This window comes from Chanodichthys erythropterus, chromosome 5 (genome assembly GCF_024489055.1).
Source record: "Chanodichthys erythropterus isolate Z2021 chromosome 5, ASM2448905v1, whole genome shotgun sequence".
Classification (NCBI taxonomy): Eukaryota; Metazoa; Chordata; class Actinopteri; order Cypriniformes; family Xenocyprididae; genus Chanodichthys; species Chanodichthys erythropterus.
The window spans coordinates 34909152-34931743 of NC_090225.1; the positions used below are offsets into that span (position 1 = coordinate 34909152).

General features: G+C 39.0%; 1 protein-coding gene across 1 annotated transcript in view; it reads right to left on the bottom strand.

Annotated features, from left to right (window-relative positions):
• Nucleotides 1-12058: 12058 nt before the first annotated feature.
• crtac1b (cartilage acidic protein 1b) overlaps nt 12059-22592 on the bottom strand; it is a 37121-nt gene continuing 26587 nt past the window's right edge. The window contains exons 11-15 of the mRNA XM_067385526.1: nt 21876-22044; nt 14518-14663; nt 14175-14217; nt 13435-13578; nt 12059-12174 (exon numbers count right to left, since the gene is read on the bottom strand). Of these exons, the coding sequence (XP_067241627.1) occupies nt 12059-12174; nt 13435-13578; nt 14175-14217; nt 14518-14663; nt 21876-22044 (618 nt within the window). The remainder of the gene's footprint in view (nt 12175-13434; nt 13579-14174; nt 14218-14517; nt 14664-21875; nt 22045-22592) is intronic.

Sequence of the window (22592 nt, forward strand, 5' to 3'; positions counted from 1 at the left end):
AAGAAGATCACTCTGGACCCCTCACAGCACACTCCCTCTTTGAACTGCTGCCATCCGGTCGACGCTACAGAGCCCTGAGCACCAGAACGACCAGACACAGGAACAGTTTCTTCCCTCAAGCAATCCATCTCATGAACACTTGACAAACACGGAACACACAACACTATTACACATTATTTACTTAAAACACTTATTTATATCTCAATTTGCACACATAATTGTACATACAATTGTCTATAATATATATTGTCTTTTGCTTTTTTTGCACTTTGTCTATCTTGTAAATTTGTATATTATTATTTTATTCTTTTTATTATGTGTCTTGTCTTGTCGCTGTTACTCTGTTGCACTGTGGAGCTTCTGTCACTAAACAAATTCCTAGTACAGTATGTGTAAACAACATACCTGGCAATAAAGCTCTTTCTGATTCTGATTCTTTCTGATTCTGAACAGCGAAAAGTAAATAATTAATGTGTTTTTGGTCATTTAAAACTGAATTCACGGCTGAATAGAACTAACTCTCGGGTCTACCGTGCGCAATCTTTGTTGATATTGAAGGGACTTTCGCCGCACTAGAGTGACGCTGTTTGCGTCACTGAAATAAACAAATCTGATTGCACGGTACGGTTTGGAGTTGACTTGAATAGGAGGGCGGACTGACCAGACTGATATATCTTGTAGAAGATATACAAGTCTGGCCTTGCCAGGCAAATTTAATGAGCTCCATTTAAACATTTGTTATGTTATCTTTGTTCTATTGTGAATAAAATATTGGCTCATGTGATTTGAAAGTCTTTTAGTTATCGTTATATTCAAATTTAAATAACGTCCCAACATTTCCGGAATTCGGGTTGTGCTTTTACATGTTGTAAATAGAATCTATTGCTATTTTCACCTAGTTTAAACAGTATATCGCTATGAAAATGCTGCTATTGTGACTTAGTGTAAATAGAATATATTGCTATTTTCACATGGTGTATATTGAATATATGGCTATTTTCACTTAGTGTAAAGCATCTATCACTATTTGCACATCTATTACGCAAATAGCATCTATTGTGCAAATAGCCGCTGCCTTGAAATATATACTCAGTAAGAGTCTAATTCAATGCAAAAGCATGTTGTTTGGTGACCTAAAGAAGATGTTGACTTGTTCAATGACTCATTGACATTTAAAATTAATCTTTTGGCCACACAATAAGATTGAAAAACATTGCACAAAATGTTCATGTTAACTAGTGTAAAATGGGATAATAATATGAATATTGGCAAAAAATAAAATAAAAAAAATGAATCATTAATATCCAAAAACATCATGCAAGAGAATTACTTGAAAGCTAACCAAAACAATCCATGTTCAAAACTTTATTGAAGCCGATGTGTTTCATAAATGCCCAAACAAATCAACCCAGATCAGAGAGTAGAATAAAAAGTCCAAAAGTTTTAATTCTTTAATCCATCATAGCCAAGTGTCCTCAAGTGCTTCATTTATGAGAAGGAGCCATTTTGGTTTGGCCTATTTGCTATGTGAGGAATGCCAATGACAGCAAACAATGGCAGTCAGTGATGTTCAGACCTCCCAAACTGAGCTACAGTATTCCTACATCTAGAATGCAAACTATCAGCACCAATTTGAATCTCGTTCTCCAATTTGAAAAAGTGCTCTGCTCTTTTTCAACCATCAATAGTTTATCAGCACAGCACAGTATATAAGCAGGAAAGAACAGTGAGAGAGAACTGAAAAACTGGTCAGGAGATTAATAATAGATTTGAATCTGAATATGACTCTATTCTTGCTTTCACCAAAGCCATCAAGTATGTGGGCACTCAAACAAGAGACCCATATGTGCTTTTAAACATTAAGTGATAACATGGCTGTATGAATAGAGAGAATTAGTACTCCCTATAAAGGGCCTATAGATGACGTTCAGTTATAGATGACTCACTTTCACTAGTCTCACAAAACCATACTTTTCATTACTGGCTTAAAACCAGGTCTCACAATGTGAAAAAGACAGAGATGTATTCATGGTAAGGTCATTCTCTCTTTTCATGAAACCATGATGATATGGCTAGTACCTTTAATAAATGGAAAAGATATAAAAATCATCCCGATGAGAAGCTGACCTGAGTGAGATGTCTTTCAGTGTAGTGTCTGGTACCACGTTTCTCATCTACCTTGCTGGCTGGTCGCCCAGTATAATGGCAAGGGGAGAGCACCTGTAAACAGGTACATCAGTGGTGTTAAGGAGTATGCTTCGCTAGTACTGAACCATGAGACTAAGGCCCAGTGATGCCCGCCATACCCTTCACCCTTTTAAACCCAGACCCAGACTTTGGAATCCAATGTTTCATTCAAAGACAACAAACACACAGCACAGCAAACATCTCGACACTGTTTGCTTTCCTCTCCCGAGATCTGATCTCGCTCCAGTTTTCAGTTTTTTATTTCTTTTTCTTTATCTGCAGTATTTATCTCTTGGGCTAACTTGGAGTCTGAAAATCTGAAATATGTCCTGAAAACCTGAGTGAGCCCCTACAAGAAAGATAGCTGTAACAGCCTCGGGTAACCCAACGTACCCAGCGCTGTCTGAGACACAGACCTGCTCTCTTCAAAGTGACCCCTCTATACATCTGCTGAACTTTGCTTTGAATGTTTATTCAGTGCCTCATCATCTCCAAACTACTCGGTTCATAAATGTATATATTTGTTTTGTTAAAAATATATGGTTTCATGAGAATCGTTACAAATTACAAGGCTACATTTATTTGAGTAAAAATACAGTAAAAAACAGGAAAATTGTGACATTTTATTCCCAGTTAAAATAACCATTTTCTATTTTAAAGGGTACATAACACACACAATTTCTGCCAATCTCATGTTAATCTTGAGTACGGAGTAGTATTGCATCATTCATATCTCTGAAAAGTCTTTATTTTTTTCATATTTATAAAAGATAGATACACTGTACCGACTCTTTTCGAAAAATTCCAAGCTCCTGAAGGCGTGCCGTAGGCGAAGCTAGAGTCACAAGCACACGCAGGTTTTGCATAGCGATCACAAGCAATCGATGGTCAGCTAAACAAATGGATTTAAACTAGTGGTGGGCATAGATTATTTTTTTTTAATCTAGATTAATCTCACTGTAATCTTGGAATTAATCTAGATTAATCTAGATTAAAATGGCTCATTTGAATTCTGCCGAAGACATTCATAATATGTGTGCTACCCAAATAATGACTAAAAGTAAACCGCCATTTTGTCTGACAAAGCTGTCAGGAGTTAGAAGATTAACCTTTGTGGAATTAAACTTGAAAAATTGTGTATATTGATGTCTTTCCGCATTTGAAACAACATTGATTCTCATGTTTATTTGATGCTATAAATGGACTAGTAGGAAGAGATTATCGGTTTACGAGCCTCTTGAGCTGAGGCGCTACAGAAATCTGTCACGACCATGATCACGACACATTAAAGAACAACAAAACGGTTTTTATTGTTTGAATTTCTTTAAAAAACTACACAGTTTTAAAGGGATACTCCACTGTTTTTCCATATTAAACTATGTTATTCCCTTAACTAATACGAGTTGATACATACCTCTCTCTCGTCTCAGTGCGTGCATAGGGGCCAGGCAGAGAATCTACCAAACACCTCCACGTTTTCCCTATTTAAATACATGATGTTTTATAAACGTAGTTCAGGAGGAACAAGTCAAATAAGATACCCAATCATTACATCATCTTGATCATTACGTCATCTCAACCAGCTGTCAACAATATGTAATCAACGTATCTACCCAATCGGCATGAGTTCAGGCCTGTATATAATCACAGTCAAACTCACCCAAGGATCCTCGACAGTTTCCAGAATTTGGTCCCGCCCTAAGTTCCTAACATGTCCGAAGTCGCGTCCGATGAAGAATCTTTCATCCTCGAGGAATCTTTGCCACAATCCTCTGGCCTTAAGAACAATTTTTCTCCAATCCAACGGCATTATTTCGGAGGGGCGTCAGCCCAAACAAACGGGTCCCTGCATGCCAAAACGCTGAGGCCTGTCACCACGTCCGAATCATCCGCGATATCCTTCTGTGTATTTCCCTACTCTGGCCCATTCAAAAATGACAATAAGGCAGCCGAGCACCAAGCTCGAGTCTCGGGCAATGCCGCCTCTTCCCGCGACGGAACGGGCCTTCTTCCAACGTCAGGCCGCCGCAGCAGGCCTTCAGTAAACCCGGAGTATGGGAGCCGCGCCGCAGCGCAGATCCAGTTCCCAGCCGGCTCACACTCTCGACTCCATCGGCTCAACCCCGCAAGAAGCACAGTTTAAATCCTTCTCGTCTTCTTTCCTGAATATTCAGTCATTCCATCTGGATCAATGTTGATCGGGGGATTGTTTCTGTGACTTGCCGTTATAAATTACTGTGCCGCTTCCTTGCGGTTAAACACGCAAACAGTGGCTCATATATCACGTTCAGTTCGCACGCTGAATCACTATGAAACTCGGAACTTATTGTCATCGCTGTTCTGCGATTTATCAACAAATCGCTTGGAAACTTAAAGTAATAGTATGCATTTCTGTAACTTCAACCCACAGCTTCACTATTGAGACGAGGCACAGACTGGTAGGACAAATTCTTAAAATCGTTCTTTTGCTGAGGCATTTAAATAAATTTTACCGTTCCTATTCATCTGTATGTTCATCTATATTTAGAACTAGCAGAATCTGTAAGTAACGTAACGAACCATAGATAAATAACCAGTGAATAAACTGTTATGTTGTATGTTCCTACGCAGTTTGATAAACTGGTACTCTGTGTTCGGGCCGATTACCGAGCTCGGAGCCCTCTCCCCGGACAGCACGCCAAATACGTTTACCAATTAATTTACCTGACTTATTTGTAAGTGTGAACTCGTGAAAGTTACTCGAGTAGTGTAACTCGACCTAGGACGGTGACACAAAACAAAACGTTGCGCTTTTCTAAGTGTGCAAAATGGATAACTATATTGTATGGCGGAATACCATAGCAAGTGCTCGGGAGCACTTTGACTTGGCGCAGTAATATCTTCACTCGTCAAAAGGCCGGTGAGAGGTCTTTTCACGAGTGAAGATATTACTGCGCCAAGTCAAAGTTCTGAACAGCAGTTTTGAAGCGAAAATGAGGCCGCGGCCATCTTAGCTGCGCGTCACCGCACGTCACTCCCGGATAACTGAAAATGGGCAAAGAGGCGGGGAGGTGGTTTGAGCTGATGTGATTGGTTGCTGGAACCACGCCCGCCTAGCTCGACGTGACCATGTTAGCAAGCAAAGATAAAGATATAAAGATAAGTTTTAACATCAGAAAGTTCTAAAGGTTTACTGTCAATCTACGGTGTTTTTTTTAAGATATAGATGTTCCAACACCAGTAATTTGTGTTGGGTGTGCAAATAACATGGAACATCAAATGGGACTTCATACCAATGGATTCATCTCGCGATCTCTAATCTGTGGCACTTGGGTAAAATATAAATGTCCATTGCAAAAAAAAAAAAAAAAAAAATTTCACATTTCTTCTGAATGATCTGCTCTCTGTCATCGTTCTTCAAAAAAGGATGCAATCTGAGCAGCGATCGTATCTAACAAACAAATGAGCCTGTGTCCAAAGTATATTTTTTTCAAAATAGTGCAGCAGTTTTAGGTATAATATTCAAGCAGTGCTGTCAGAGTTGTATATCCTCCTGGCATTGTCTTTGTAGTAAATCTCGCAATCAAAACTTTCAGCCAATGCCACGATCCAACAACGTGTGTTCTGTGTCTCTTCCCCATGCATGCACACAGACACACATCAGTCCCGAATATTATGCAGCAAGCCATATTTTATAATTGTATAAAATAATCGAGAAAAAAAGCACAAAAACTGCTGCGATGCCAAATTCAGCGGCAGCTGAGGTAACATGACGGCTCACAGACAGCAGCAATCTACCTGTCACTCAAGTGACCACTCCCTTAATTATGCAGAACTTTAAGGCAATATAATTTAAACGGATAAGTTATAAAAAAATTCAACCCCTCAGAGTTGTCATGAAGGGCAAAAATAGCAGTATAGACCAAAACCACAATTTGAACCAACTTGTAAACATGTTTTTTTCTGCTATAAACTTGACCAATTTAAAGGGCACCTATTATGCCCCTTTTTACAAGATGTAATATTGGTCTTGGGTGTCCCCAGAATGTATTTGTGAAGTTTCAGCACAAAATACCCCACAGTTAATTTATTATAACCATTTGAAAATGTTATTTTTGGGACCTTTTTTAAAAAGAGCTGTTTTGGTGTGTACCACCTTAAATATAAATGAGCTGCATATCCCCACCCTGCCTTTGGATGAGGGCGTAAACAGTCGGTAGAAGCAGAATGGCTGAGAGTGAGAGACCCGCTGTTTTGTATGGCATTCAGCCGTACGTGTTTGAACCGGAATCAGACCCAGATGATGAAGAGACTCCGGCAGAAGAAACACAATTGAGAATGGAGCAGGACGTCTCTGAATGGTTATTTGATACATTTATGTACTTATACAGTTTTAATCGCGTCCCCTTTGCATTTATGGATGTGTAACACACACACACACACACACTGTGATAATGTTCGCCCTATTTTTTGAAACTACAAACACAAATACTGTGATAACGTTTGCTAAGTACGTTAGATACACACTATACAAACAAGGTTTAAATTATATACACAGACATTCTACGATGACGACAACAACTTTAGACGCATTTGTTATTGAATTGGCTGACATCGACTGAAATGACTATTTGCTCAAAAAACATTAAATACACTTACTTCTGGAGGTGACGTTGGATCGCAAACAGTAGGCAACGATCCACACTTGAGGATTAACTTTGAAGCAAGACCTGCTTTGAATTGACCCTCGTTCTCAAAACAGTCAGTCAAAAAATTATTCACGCAAACATAAACGTATTTTGGAATTTTGAGTGCCGCCTTTCCTTCGTAAATAAAATCCATCCACTGCGTTTTCAGTGGCTCTGATGTCGGAAGTAAGTGAAAACTACTATGTTCATTATTACATCCTACAACAGAACGATTATGTTTCTTAGGAGACATTACCGGCTGTCGTTGAAACAATGGAGGGTGGTTGACAGATCACCGACGGTGGGGTCTATGCCAAAACCAGATTGTCAATCAAACCACGTGGGTGGGGCTTAGCGCAATTCTACGTCACAGTGAGAGCAATCTTAGAACAGGGCTTTCTGAGACAGTGCTTATGAATTATTGAGATTGTAAAAAAAAAACACTGGGTGGATTTTTCTCATTCTAGGGTGGTTTTGCTCACACACTGCCAACACACATTTATGGTCAAACAGCATGTAAAAGTGAATTTTGCATAATAGGTGCCCTTTAACATGGGACTCTATGAGATTCTGCTCTCTTTTGGAGCCTGTTCCTAGCGGCCAGTCGATGAATCGCAGTTTAAGTTACTTCCGTATTGGCTTCACGAGAGAAAGGGGGAGGTTGCCGCTTGGGCGTGACAGCACCACGGCTTGTCGGACAAAGCAACAGTAACTAAGGGGGGCGGGTCTTTGCGAAGGGTCAATTCGGCTAGGCATACATCCGCGCTAAAATATCAAGGTGAAAGTCATCATAGCTTGCGTAGTATAGATCCAGCTCCCAACCCAACTTTGAGAATAGATTAACGGCGAAATTTTTAAGAGTCTCATGTTAACGCAGAACGTTAACGCCGATAACGGCCCACTACTAATTTAAACACACACAACACAGCATTGCATTATCCCTGGATAACTTTTGATTCATTATGCGTTCGTGTTGTTAACATTATGCACTTACACGCTGAATGCCAACAAAACAGACATTTGATGCAGTTTTTTTTTTTTTTTTTTGTTTGTTTGTTTTACTTACCACCTGCGGTTCTGACTCATGACCGGGATCTTTTATCACTGGGATCGCTCCATCTTTCAGTATCAAGTGATCTGTAAAATCCAGCATCGAACTGGGTCTTGTTTATGAAATCATAAGCGTCGATCGTGAGGGCTGGAGCAGCCACTGAAAAGCCAGATATATTCTCCATTCATTTTAATCAATAAAAAATTAATTGCAACTTTCAGACACAACTTTATCCTTATTTTGATACTTAATTTTAGGCGGTTTCTATGGTTATTTTAACGACAAATGTTGAGAGCGCATCAATCTCTCCACTGTTCACTTAACTCTGGGTTCTTTGGGAAGCAAAGTTATCTTTCCCTCACAACCAGAAAATTGTACAAACTCTGAAGGAGTGTATTTGGCACAGAAATACTCTGTCATATACGTCCAACTAAGTTAACCATGTTTAGCATGAGAATCCAACTCTTTAACAGTGTAAATAGGTAAGAATGCATGAAATAGCATTAGACCCCCCCACCTCCCCCCCACCCCAATAAAATTTTAAAATGAAATTTATTTATTCCTGTGAATTTTCAGAAGTCATTTTTCCCATGTTCAGTGTCACATGATCCGTCAGAAATCATTTGAATATGCTGATTTGCTGCTCAAGAAACATTTCTAATTATCATTAATGTTGAAAGCAGTTGTGCTGCTTTATATTTTTGATATTCTTTGTTTGAAATAGAAATTTTTGTATCAAAGTCATTAACCATAACTTGATCAAATTAATGCATACTTACTGAATAGAAGTACTAATTTCTCAAAAAAAAAAAAAAAATGTTACTGTATATAAAATGTTCATGGTTCAATTTTAACTAGCAAGTCATTTCGAACTTTATAACTACTAAGCCGCAAGTATTTAAAGAAGTAATGCTATTTAATATACTTAATGAAAGTTACAGGGATTATGTGTTACTGAGAAATCTAGCTTTGTATTTTTTTAAGGTAGAAACAGGCTTCTATATCAGTCTGGGAGGCTCATGGATGTTGAATATTGCTGTGACAAAAACCAAGACAGAAAAAGGTATCGACTTTATTTTACACATGGATCCCAAATTATAGTGATTTCTGCAAAAGAAAGGAGCAACTATTCATTCACATACCAAAAGACTGGATCAAACCTGTTTTTAAGTCAACATTGCCATCTTTTCTCTGAAAGTAATAGGCTTGTGTGCTATTTCCATATAAACCTTTTCAACATAAAAAGTACAGATGACATCATCATCAGGTGCAGCTCATCATATAATCTGATCAGAACTGTTGAAAACATCAGCTGTGTTTTCCATGCTGGTCTGCCCACCAGGTTTCTTATCTAACTTAACCAGTCTTTTCTACATGAAAATTACACTGGTTAAGCAGCTCTAACCAGTCTGGACTAGCATAGAAATTCATGCTGGTATTTTCAACAGAAATTGCTTTGGCAGAAAATATGACGACAGATCATAGTTTCACATATCCCTTTAACATGACATGCATTACTTGAGCTTCTGCCTTTCCTTGTAACCATGACGGTGAGGTGAGCTTGATTTCATCTGCTCTGTAACTACATATCATTATCATTTCAATAATAATTATAGGTGGCATCTGTCAGCTCATATGAGATCTGACATTCTCTCCATGTTCCGCCTGAGTCTCGACATGGAACATTACAACAGTGTAATAAAATAAAGAGAATCTATTCTCCTCCAGAGATTGAAGGGTCTTTAGCCAATGCACACATAATGAGTCAGTTCAGAAGTTATTTAACACCTCCATCACAGACCACAGTGGATTCATATCAAATGTTACTTGGGCAGCTGTTCAAAAGCATTGAGTCCAGTTATGACAGCACACAATGTTTAAAAAATGCAACGAATGTGGATTCTGAACTCTGTAGCAACAGGGATGCTGTGAAATTAAATCGACAATCGTGTCTAAGCAGTCTCATTTCAGCAAAGGGCATTCTGTAAGAAAAAACAATATTTACATCCAAAGCTAACGACTCTGCAAACGGAGCTCGTGCTTCATTTTAAAATGCCTTTTCATTGAACCACATATGGTTCATTAACCTTTGGTGAATCTTCTGCAGAGGAATCTGTAATATTCTAGGGTAATACTCTATTCTGTAATATACTGTAATATAACTAGGGTTGAAAAGGCTAAATTAAATCAATTTATAAGAATGAATAAAAAATCTAGTGGTGCATATACTACTGAGCCTATCGGTTTAGAATACGAGGGAAATTCACCACTGCCAGTGAATAATGACCTAAATGGTTAGTTCATCTAAAAAAAAATTCATATATTTACTCAAAACCAAATACCATAAAGGTAGTCCATACGACTTGTGTACTATCTTTGCAAACTTCTTAAAGGGGTAGTTCACAGAAAAATGAAAATTATGCCATTAATTACTCACCCTCGTGTCGTTCCACATCTGTAAATCCTCCGTTCATCTTCGGAACATAAATTAAGACTTTTTTCATTAAATATAAGAGCTTTCTGTCCCTCCCTAGAGATCCAACACAACTACCACTTTCAAGGTCCAGAAAGGTAGGAAAGACACCATTAAAGGACTCCATGTGACTCCAGTGGTTTAACCTCAATTTTAAGAAGACAAAATCATCATATGGCCAAGGAAGATGGACTATCAACAAGCAGACTGTTTTATGGTATTTTTATGGTTTTGGGATCCTTTTTTTTAGCTTTCTGGACACAGGAATGGTCACTATGTCATTGTATGAAAGACAAATGATGTGTGAAGATCTTCTACAAAAAAAAAACCCTAAAAAATAAAAAGTTGAGTAATGCAAATTTTTGTGTGAATTATTCCTTTAAATTTCCACCTATTTCCCACAGAAAACTAATATTTGGCTTGTAATACTGCACAGAAATTCCAGGTGTTTCTGTTTGTTTTCCCTGTTTGGACATTGGCCATGGACACTATTTACTTTAGTGGAAAATATATTTTTACAGAAAATTACTGTTTTGAGCTATAAAATACTACAACTTTAAAACATAAAATAATTTTCTGGCCATGGAAATGGCAAAAATAAATAAAATAAAATAAAAAAATAGAACATAAAATGTAAAATATAACTTCCAAAGCTACAACCAAGACTCAAATGAAACCTTGACATACTGTAGTAAACTCTTAAACATAAAGGTTCTTTATTGGCATTGATGTTTCCATAAATAATCTTTAAAATCCATTGAATCTTTACCATTCCACAATAGATTCTTTAAAGTAGAAAAGGGTTCTTTAGATTATTGAAATGTGCTTCACACTTAGAAAAACAAAATGCTTCACTGAAAGGTTCACTGAAAATGGTTCTTCTACAGCATTGCTGAAAATAAAGATAAAAAAAAAAAACTTTGGGAACCTTTATTTTTAAGAGTGTACTTGAACCTGACAAAGGCTATAACAGTATGATTAAATTAAAAATAATAATAGTTTTAGCTCATGACAAGGTCTGGGTCTATGTTTTTGCAGCTAGATTGCTGTGAAATCCCATGTGTATAAATCTGAACAACATTTTTGCTAAATGAAACTGTGTTTTGCGACACTCATCCATGCCAAAAACATGCACCAATCCCGAGGGCAGTCGTGAGTACTGGTGAGGGTCAAAAGTGTACAGTACAAATCTCATGTGAATGTATTATTTAGAGCACAAGGAATGTAACCTTGCATGAAACAGATGGCCGGGCATATGCTCTCCTGAAAAACCTGCTAACACGCTGCTGTCCATGTGAGACTTTACGTGCTAGAACTCATCATCGCCTGTTTATGTGCCTGTAACACGCTGGGACATGGCCTTTTATAAAGATCACTACAATTACAATCTTATCCCACATCACAGTTGATGAACATGAAGGTCAATGAGTTTCCTTCAGTCTAGATGGAGTGAGAATGTTTGTTCTGTCCTAAAAACAGGGATCTTTTGTGGTTCCCAAATGGAAAGCGAAGCATTATTTATACATGTCTGTTAGTGACGACATTGCAGGAGTGACAGGTCCATGGAGAGTTCATTTTACAGCTGACTCCCAAACACCTCAGTGTGAAAACGAAAGGAAAGCAGAGAATCTGAGACCAAGCAGGGTGGCAGAGATGTCAGGAGAGGTGAAGAACTGCCCTTTATGCCCCCAAGCAAGCAGTAAAGATAGCGAGGAGAGTTAGTATGAGAGGCCAAAGATGGGACTCCAGGAGTTTGGAGGCTGAGGACTTGTTTCCACCAAAATAAGCCACCTGAGCTGCAGAGAAGAGGGAAGAGAAGCAAACTATACTGTTTAAAATGACTTTTGAAGTACATTTTACACGAAAATACTATCTCAGTCTTTCTACTTCAAAATGTCATGTTTAATTCAATGTGTTACTCACCATTTCTTTGCAAATATTTGTTAAATTTACTAGCACTTGAAAACTTTCAATCCTACACCATTTTTGTCAATGAATTTACTATTTTCGATTTTAAATTTATTGGGTGAAATGAAAATAGGAAAATATTAGACAATAGTTGATGTACAGTATCATGTATAGTTATAAAATTCATTTCCATCATTTGGTCTTAGAAATAAGAAATATTTTGAGTTTATATTGAAATCCCCAACTTGCAGACATTGGTATCTTTGCAAATCTGAGCACAGTTTTGAGACATTATTGAAATCTTATGGTCATGGCAAACTAACTAACGAAATAAACATAACCAACCAGGGGTGCGTTTCCTGAAAACATTGTTAGCCAACTATGGTCGTAAGTCCCATTGAACTCTATTGGTAACGATGGAACTTGAGACCATAGTTCGCTTTGGGAAACGCACCCCAGAGCAACAACCAAAACTGAAATTAAACCCTGACATATTTTTATTGAGAAAGTCTATTCATTATAATTCATCATTTCTTTGTAAATATTTGTGATGCATGTGTACTTTCAGTGTACTTGCCTAAAAAAGTACTGGATAATATAAGGTAACTACATGGGTTAAGGTTAGGTTTAGTGGTAGGTTTAGGGTTAGTACCTAGTTATTAGCCAGTTATTGTATTTATTATTATAAGTACATAGTATGTACATGGGTAACAGGACTGTGAAATAAAGTTTTTGTGAAATTTACTAGTAATTTCTGAGTGAAAATTGTTTAAAATAAACAACACCAACTTTTAAACTTAAAATTAATTGGGAGAAATAGAACAATATAGTTGATGTGAAGTAAGAAAATGGAGATAGAGAGTTAATTTGCATCAAATGGTCTTGGAAATGAAAAATGTTTGAGTTTATATTGAAATCCCTGACTTGCAGACTTTGGTATCTTTGCACTGAGCAGTCTGAGACATTATTGAAATCTTTTTCTGACACAAATACATTTTAAATGATTTGTTTTAGTATTTTTCTCAGCTACACGCCCATCCCTAAAGCTAAAGTGAAAATCTATGTAAGTGAAATGTGAGAAAACAGCTTTTCTCTGGGGCTTCTTATTGCATCAATCCACCCTAATCATCTGGCTTTAGTCAACTCACCTACACATGCCGTCCCTTCATCATTAGGCTCGTATCCCTGGTTACACCTCTTGTTTGCACGGCACTTGAAGCTCCCGTAGGTGTTCGTGCAAACGGGTCGCTCAGAGGGACAGACAGACGGGAACTGTGTGCACTCGTCTCGGTCTAGGGAGTGAAGAGGAGTGGAATAAACATAAGGTCTGATTGATATGATGTGGTCATGTACACACTGCAAAGTTTTACAGGTTTTTATACTTTAAGTTATCATTACATGTGTCTCAGTATAGTTATCAGTATAGGAGTCGCTCCTACTACCTCAAACTAATGATGACTGACATGGCTTTTGTTCCAATACCTGCTGAGCTGTCTTCCTGTCTGTTGCCACACAGTTAGCTTCCTATTAAGGCAACATCCTAACTGAAATGGAACCTCATAACACAAGTGGCTGATTTGGACTACTCTGCACCACATTATACAAACTGGGATTCAAATGTGAACCACATAGGAGAACTGACTCACAATTTCAATAAAGTTCTTGTTGTAAGCATGTTGCTAAGCTCTATTTAGTACTATGCACTGTAGAGGTGAAAGGAGAGTGTCACATGATCCTTCATAAACCATTTTAACACACTGATTTATATATTTTGTAAGTGACATTACTCTTGCTTTGTCCACCATCTTTCAATTTATCATCTTGTTGCAATGCATTATGGGATTTAGGACTTATAGGAGGTTAAAGGTCACAGAACTTAAAAACGTACCAGTGCAACGGCCGTTTTCATTGACTTCAAATCCTGGTCCACACTGTGAAAAGAAAGAGCATTTGTTGAATACAACAATTATACTTTTCAAAGAAAGAAAGAACACATCACTCTTTTCTCCAGAGCTGCGATATAGCTGAATTGAACTAATTTTATCACTGATTAACTTTACACAGTAATTGAACCAAACTGAATCAACACTGAACTGATTTCAACTGAACAATGATTGTTTACTATTGTCTTTGTAGTTCATTATGTTCCTGTTTATCACTGTAAAGCTGCATTGAAACAATCTATATTGTATGCACTATATAAAAAAAGATGACTTGACTTGAGTGTGTACCTCGATCTCCAGTGCTGGGGTCGCCTCCTCCTCATTCTCAGGGTAATAGATCTCCATCACTTTGTTCATATCACTGGGCTCCAGAGGCCTAGCCACAGAACGTCCATCTGGCCAAAAGACTTCCACACTGGTGGCCACATCTTTCCCTGTCATGGTGGCAAAGCAGCAATTCTTTCAGTACTTTATGAACAATCTGCCTTTATAACTTCCCCTCAGGCTTAGAAGACATAATGAATGATTTCTTTTCTTAATGTACAGCTCTCCATGGAAAAAATACCATTCTGGAGAAAGGGCCCTCCCAAGAAGTTTCTCGGCAAAAGCCAGGTTGGAATAGGCTCTGGTTTGGCACATACCACGTAGACTCTTAAACAAATGCACAAGAATGTGTTCAGTCTCAGCTGTGGGCAGCGTCGTGAGCAGCGAGGCCTGAACACGTCTCATTTGATGTCGGCAGAACCGGTTTCTCATGACTGCCGGTGTGTGGGGTTCACAGGCCAGAGAGTTTCTGGCATAGCAGCCACTGAGGCATTACAGCAATGAGGTTCTCATATGCCAGACCGATGAAATCTGTCTGTTGTTCAGTGGCTGAAATAAGGAGCCATATAAATGGCAGGGTGGTTGGAAAGCACTTAATTTAAGAAGGTTTACAGCAGCATCCATTTACTGACTTCAATCTGATTGTCAAAGACACTTTCTCACAGACAGCGGGACAGCAATTAACATGGCCGTTGGAAGAGACTGTCATAGGGATCATGAATGGAGAGATCATCCATTAGAAATGAATGTGGTGGAGGAGCAAGGCAGAACTTCAAAGAAGCAGAAATGAGGAGGGACAGGGTGGGCTCTAGACTTTCCTTCCATTATAGTCTTTAGTCAAGCAGGAGAGAAGCTGACCGCCTTCCCAGTTCTTAATTAAAGTGACATTTCTTAGGTAAACAGATCCACTGGGCTCCTGGCATGGCCCAGACTGGCACAGGTGCTTCTTCGAGACAACATGCATGACATTTCACCAACGCTTACTGAAATACACAGTTTAGTTGGGGAAGACATATCGGGCATCTGTTGGGTTTTCATTTAATAAAGCGGTAACTCTTTACAATAAGATCTTTACATCTAAGATGCATTAACTAACATGAACTAACAATGAGCAATATATTGTTACAGCACTTATTACCTTTGTTAATGTTAGTTAATAAAAATGCTCACGTTCATGCTAGTTCATAGTGCGTTAACTAATGTTAACAGATACAACTTTTGATCTTGGAAATGTGTAAGTAAATGTGTGGGATTAACATTAAGATTAATAAATGCTGTAGAAGTATTGCTAATTGTTGGTTCTATCATGACCATTCTCGGAAGATTTTTAGCATGTGTGGGATTACAAATTTAAGAATCTGTTTAAGATCTGCTGATCCTACGTCCTGATATAACATCACATGAAATACTAAGGTAAAGTACATAGTATTTAGCATTTTAAGGTAAAGTTTGTAGCAAAAGGTCCAGTTTAGTCAAAAGAGCCAGATTACCGAGACTCTTACCTTTTGTCTTTAATGGCTCTTGGAGCCCCTGTACCATTTTCTTGAATAGTTATGCTGATTGGATTAGGATTTGTCACACTCTACAATCTAGGGGTGGGTTCTTATACATGGATACTTCATTTGCATGCTTTGTTTAAGGTAGTCAGCCAGGTGCTTTGTCTCCATTTAAAAGCATTGCCTCCTAAAATCTATATTATATAAGCTACAATGTACACTGCCTTAGTGGACTTGATGATACATCCATGTTTCCTGGTCTTCACTTCTAAAGTCGGTTCCAAACACATGGTAATGGATATGACAATGTTAATGTATTTGGTCATGGCTGCTGCTGCAGAGCAAGTACAGTGACTTGCTACTGCCAATACAAACACTGATATGCAGACTGCTGCTGCACAAATAGAATATATAAAATGAATCATAGTAGATCTATACAGGTGGAGCTGGGGGAGGTGGAGGGTTTCAGAGGAACTCTGCAGCGCGCTGCAAAATGCTATAGGAAACTCTAACCAGCTATTTAAATGTTGAGCAGCAAGCTCATTGACTGCAGATGCTAGAGGAACCAATCAGCTTGTGCCATGTAGTAAACAATGTAAATATCATCAGGTTGGATTAAGGACCCATCAGCCTGTGCCATCTATAGTTTTGTGACAGAACTTGGTATTTCAGGTATTTCACTAATGTAGTTAACTAATGTTAAAGGATTAGTTCACCCAAAAATGAAAATAATGTCATTTATTACTCATCCTTATGCCGTCCCACACCAGTAAGACCTTCGTTCATCTTCGGAACACAAATTACAGTATTTTAGTTGAAATCAGATGGCTCAGTGAGGCCTGCATAGCCAGCAATGACACTTCCTCTCTCAAGATCCATTAATGTACTAAAAACATATTTAAATCAGTTCATGTAAGTTCAGTGGTTCAATATTAATATTAAAAAGCGACGAGAATATTTCTGGTGCGCCAAAAAAACAAAACAAAATAACGACTTATTTAGTGATGTCTGATTTCAAAACACTGCTTCATTAAGCTTCAGACTGTTATGAATCTTTTGTGTCGAATCATGATTCGGTTTGCGTGTCAAACCGCCAAACTGCTGAAATCACATGACTTAGGCGCTCTGAACCGCTGATTCACCACAAAAGATTCATAACAAAGCTTTCTGAAGCATTTTTTTGAAATCGGCCATCACTAAATAAGTCGTTATTTTGGCGCACCATAAATATTCTCGTCGATTTATAATATTAATATTGATCCACTGTACTCACATGAACTGATTTAAATATGTTTTTAGTACCTTTATGGAACTTGAGAAAGGAAATGTCATAGCTGGCTATGACGGCCACACTGAGCCATCGGATTTCAACAAAAATATCTTAATTTGCATTCCGAAGATTAATGAAGGTCTTAAGGGTGTGGAACGACATGAGGGTAATAGAGTAATAAATGATATTATTTTCATTTTTGGGTGAACTAACCCTTTAACAAAAGAAACCTAACAAAAAGAACCATGGCATTTAATTAATGAATTTTATTTTGAATAGTTTGATTTCTTAGGCATGCACTGTTTTTATTTTTTTTTAATGTACGATGGTATTTTTTGTCTGAGAAATGTAAAAATTCAAATGATCTAAAAATGTAAATCTAAAAAAGTATTCCTTACTCAAATCTCAAAATTAAAATGTTTTTGGGTTTCAAAAATTACACTAAGAATATGTAAGATTCTGCACTATTTCTAGTTCACTAATTAAATATGCAAATTTGTGACACCATTGTAAAGTATGTTCTATTTCTATTCAGTTTTTGTGTTTCTGCGTCCCTCAGTTCTTCAGTTAATTTTTCTCCATAATCACTGATTAAGTTAAAGCTGCAGTCCATAACTGTTTTTGGTTAAAAATTGTCCAAAATCAATTTTTGAGAAAGTACATAACCAGCCAGTGTTCAAAACTATCTCCTTACCTTAGCTCCATTCACAATAGTAAGCTTGTAAAAATGTTTTATAATAAATCGATTCTGGTGGATTTCCACAGGAAATTCAAGCATGCAGCAGTTCGTCTTTGCGTCAATACGTCACGTCTGTAAACAGAAAGAAAGGAGTCCCAGCTAGACTATGCATATAGGATGCTACTGGTAGCGGATCATTTATAGCCTTTTCTCATAGCAGCTGCAATAATTAAACTTATAATTTTGATGGTGGATTGTAATCCAGAAAGGTCCAAATGATCCGTGACAACTGGAGATTCAGCCGTGGTCAAATAGCAAAAGACTTGACTACAGACATTGAAATCTACAAGTAACACTCTTATACACACTAAATACACACTAAATACACAGTCAACAATTTGAGAACAAAGTATAACAGCAATAATAATTTGCACGGTTTGATGCTATATAAGCTAAGCAATCCTTAGATTTAATCACCATTGGCAGCGTGAATTATTGTACCTAATGCTTTTGCCCTCAGTTGGTCAGAACAAAAGTGGCAGAAATGTTACTTACTTGTTCAGATGACATTTTCCGGTGAAAATTCCTACTTTGGTCATACTTCAAGACTACAATCTGTGATTCCAAAGTACAGTATCCACACCAGTATGGTGACTGACAGCAAACATTAACTTTATCCACGCTGACGAGCTGTGCCAATGCATAATGCACGTAAAGATAATAATTCTGCATATAACTGCAGTTGCAGGTTTTAAACAGAGATGGCGACTAAGAGGCAAATCTTACGGACATCAGCTTTAGGCAGGTCTCTTGTGTTAAGGTAACGATCTCAGTGTGTGTATATAAGCCCTCAGTTCATTCTGTTCTCTGTTCCGCGTTGTCTTTAGTTGTTGTTTTATTCTCCTGTTATCTCCAATTCTTGTGTGATTTGATTATTGTATTAAAGACATTTTTATTGTAATTCTTCATCAAGTGATTATTGCAATAACCAAGCTGTGACAGAACATGGAACCCTCATATTGAGTGATATTTTTGCAGCGTTTTTCCTTTTTTTTTTTTTTTTTTTTTTTTTCTGTTGTGCAGATTCTCTGCTTGGAGCAGGGAGACCATCCACTGGAAGAACATACCCGGGACTTCATGGAACTAGCGTGCCTAACTCACTAACCAGACCGCTCACTGTCTCGCTGAACGGTTTAAGGCCTGTTGAGGCCTGTAGACCTATCGGCTCCGTATTGGCTCCTCCCTCCCTCAGCTCCACCAGAAACCATTGTCCTGTTGGCTCCACCAGGCTCCTTCATCCCAACGGCTCCTCCTTGGTCAGACGTAATCCTGCCTGCACCTTCATCTTCAGTCCCACTGGCTTCACCTCAGTCCTCAGGATCCCTGATTCCACCTCGGACGCTGGTCGCCATGGCTCCACCTCCATCTCCAGTGCCAGCAATGTTGTGTGGGCTCTTCTTCAAGTCAGCTCCACCTGGGTCTTCAACTCCCGCAGCTCCATCTCCATCAGTCATCCAAAAGGGGTTGTCAGCCAAGTCAACACCATGGCTCCTCCCTTCATTAACTCCACCCTGGGGTTTCGTACTGGGTGGACTCTGGGTGAGCATCTGGCTCCTCCTACTCCTGGCTCCTCCCTGACTCATCCACTCCCCCATGGATTGTTTGGTTCAAAAAACTTTCTTTCTCTCTCTTATAGTTCACGTCCTCCTCCAGAGACCCCGCCATCCCTCTTCTCATTTGGCAATGTAACATGTATGTTCTGTTTCTATTCAGTTTTTGGATTTCTGTGTGCCTCAGTTCTTCAGTTAATTTGCCTCCATAATCATTGATTAAGTTAAGCAGGTGTCTTGTGTTAATTTAAGGATCTCAGTGTGTGTATATAAGCCCTCAGTTCATTCTGTTCATTCTGTTCATTCTGTTCTGCGTTGTCTTAATTTGGTTGTTTTATCTCCAGTTCTTGTGTGATTTGATTATTACATTCAAGACTGTTTCTTTTTTGAAGAATACTTCGTGAGGTGATTATTGCAGCAACCAAGCTGTGAAAGATCATGGAACCCTCATATTGAGTGATATTTTTGTGCAGTTTTTCCTCTCTTTTTTTCCTGTTGTGCAGCTTCTCTGCTTGTAGCAGGGAGACCATTCACTGAACATACCCAGAACTTCATGGAACTAGCATGCCTATTTCACTAACCAGACCGCTCACTGTCTCGCTGAGTGGTTTAAGGCCTGTTGAGGCCTGTAGACCTATCGGCTCCATCTTGGCTCCTCCCTCCCTCGGCTCCACGAGAAACCATTGTCTTGACAGCTCCACCGGGCTCCTTCATCCCACCAGCTCCTCCTTGGTCAGACCTAGTCCTGTCTGTACCTTCGGCTCCGTCTGGCTCCACCTCAGTCCTCAGGCTCCCTGATTCCACCTCGGACGCTTGTCACCATGGCTCCACCTTCGTCTCCAGTGCCAGCAATGTTGCGTGGGCTCTTCTTCAAGTCAGCTCCACCTGGGTCTCCATTTCCAGTGGCTCCACCTCCATCAGTCGTCTCCAGGGTGTTGTCAGCCAAGTTATCACCATGGCTCCTCCTCCCTCCCCAGTCCTGGCTGGACTCTGGGTGACCATCTGGCTCCTCCTGCTCCTGGCTCCTCCACTCCCCCATGGACTGTTTGGTTTGCCCCAAACTTTCTTTTTCTCTCTCCCATTTCACGTCCCCCTCCAGATCCCCCCGCCCTCCCTCTTCAGTTGGAACTTATACGGCGTGAGGCCGCGTCTTCCCGGGAGGGGGTGTAATGTAAAGCATGTTCTGTTTCTATTCAGTTTTTGTTTTTCTGTGTGCCTCAGTTCTTCAGTTAATTTGTCTCCATAATCATTGATTAAGTTAAGCAGATCACAGTATGTTTATATAAGCCCTCAGTTCATTCTGTTCTCCATTCCTCGTTTTCTTTTTGAATAATTCTTCATCGAGAGATTATTGCAGCAACCAAGCTATGACAACGTTACTGTACTGTACGATTAATCCAAAACTGATAACTGATAACTTCAATAGGAACTAAAATCACCATTGTGAGATATAAAAAGTCTCAAATGTGAAATATACAGTCGCAATCAAGAAACATACAGATGCAACTGTGACATATAAAGTCATATTGTGAGATATAAAGTCACCATTGTAAGAAATAAAGCCGCAATTGTGAGACAAAAAGTCAGAATTTGTAAAGTACTCTGAGCCAGAAACAGGGATTCTATAATCTGATGCCATAAACTGTATTTTGGATTTACTTTATAGTGATTTACAAACACTCTTACTGAAACATTGATGAGAGGCCTGAACACGTACACACATATTTACGAGCCCTCAGGGTGATAATGTGACCACTGATGGCTATCGTTTTGTTTTTCACAGCACATTCAGAACAATTCGAGCTTCCAGCTGGCAGCCTATTCCTACCACAAATCCGTCCGAGAGCTCCCAGATGAAGCCATGTGCCTCCAAGCATCTGTAACATGGCCGAGCCGTGGGGAAAAGGTCCCGCTCCGCTGCCACCGGCTGTTGCACCTGCAGGCTTCTCTCCGGGCCTCCAGTCTATGAGGATATTCAAGAAGCCGGCCTCCATGAGGAGGATTATGTTTCTGAGACCTAAAGCCCCCCAATGAACATGACCTGAAGTTACATCATAATTGTTTCTCTGTAATGAATCAGCAGAGCGAATGCTTGTTTTCCCGCTGCTCTGCGACCCTGAACATTTCCGAGATGGTGGATGCACTTATGAAATAGATATTTTACAGGTCTGCTTAATTTCATAGCTGTTCCTTTCTTAATGTGATTTTCCCGCAAAGATTGTTTAGGCAGACTTTTTAGGGAAAGAGAGTGGAAAAGAAATGCATACCGAGTCCAAAGTGAGCCACTGGCTCCATCTCGCACAAGTACCCTGACCCTCCGTCTATGATACGTGTGTGAGGGCCGTTTCTCTTAGTGTAGACGATCACCTTTGCCCCACGAGCAAAAGCCCCAAACTGTGTGCGTGGAATCACACGGAGCCATTTATTAGACGAGCCCTGCAATGAGAAATCAACAATTTATAAACTCAATGTCAGAACAATGTAAAAACTTTGCAGTATTTGAAAATGATTTATCTGTGCACATTGTTTTTTTGTTTGTTTAATTCATGCGCCCTCATAATCTTTAATCAAAATAGCTTTCCCTCCCTCTTGTATCGACATCTCTTCTCTGATGACGTGTTTACTGGAATGAGGGCGGGACAACCTATCACTCACATAAGATTGACAAATAGCAACCAAAACCTTAAAATCAATTCCTGATGGACAAAATCAAATCCCGCCCTACATCCTTCCTTGTTTGAGAAGCTGTTTCACTTAGATATACATCACAATACATCACACAGGGCATGGCATACTCTCCAACTATATCAATAAAATCCACCCTCAAGACTGATAGACAGTTGACTGTGTTAGGCATCGGAAATGCAAGTGTAATACCCCTCTGGCCTTCTTCGTTTAGGTGTCACACTTACCTTCTTTACGGTCAAAAGTGACCGAAGCCTTGGAAAGTAACTTTTTTGTTCCTCAGGAAAACCAATGTAATA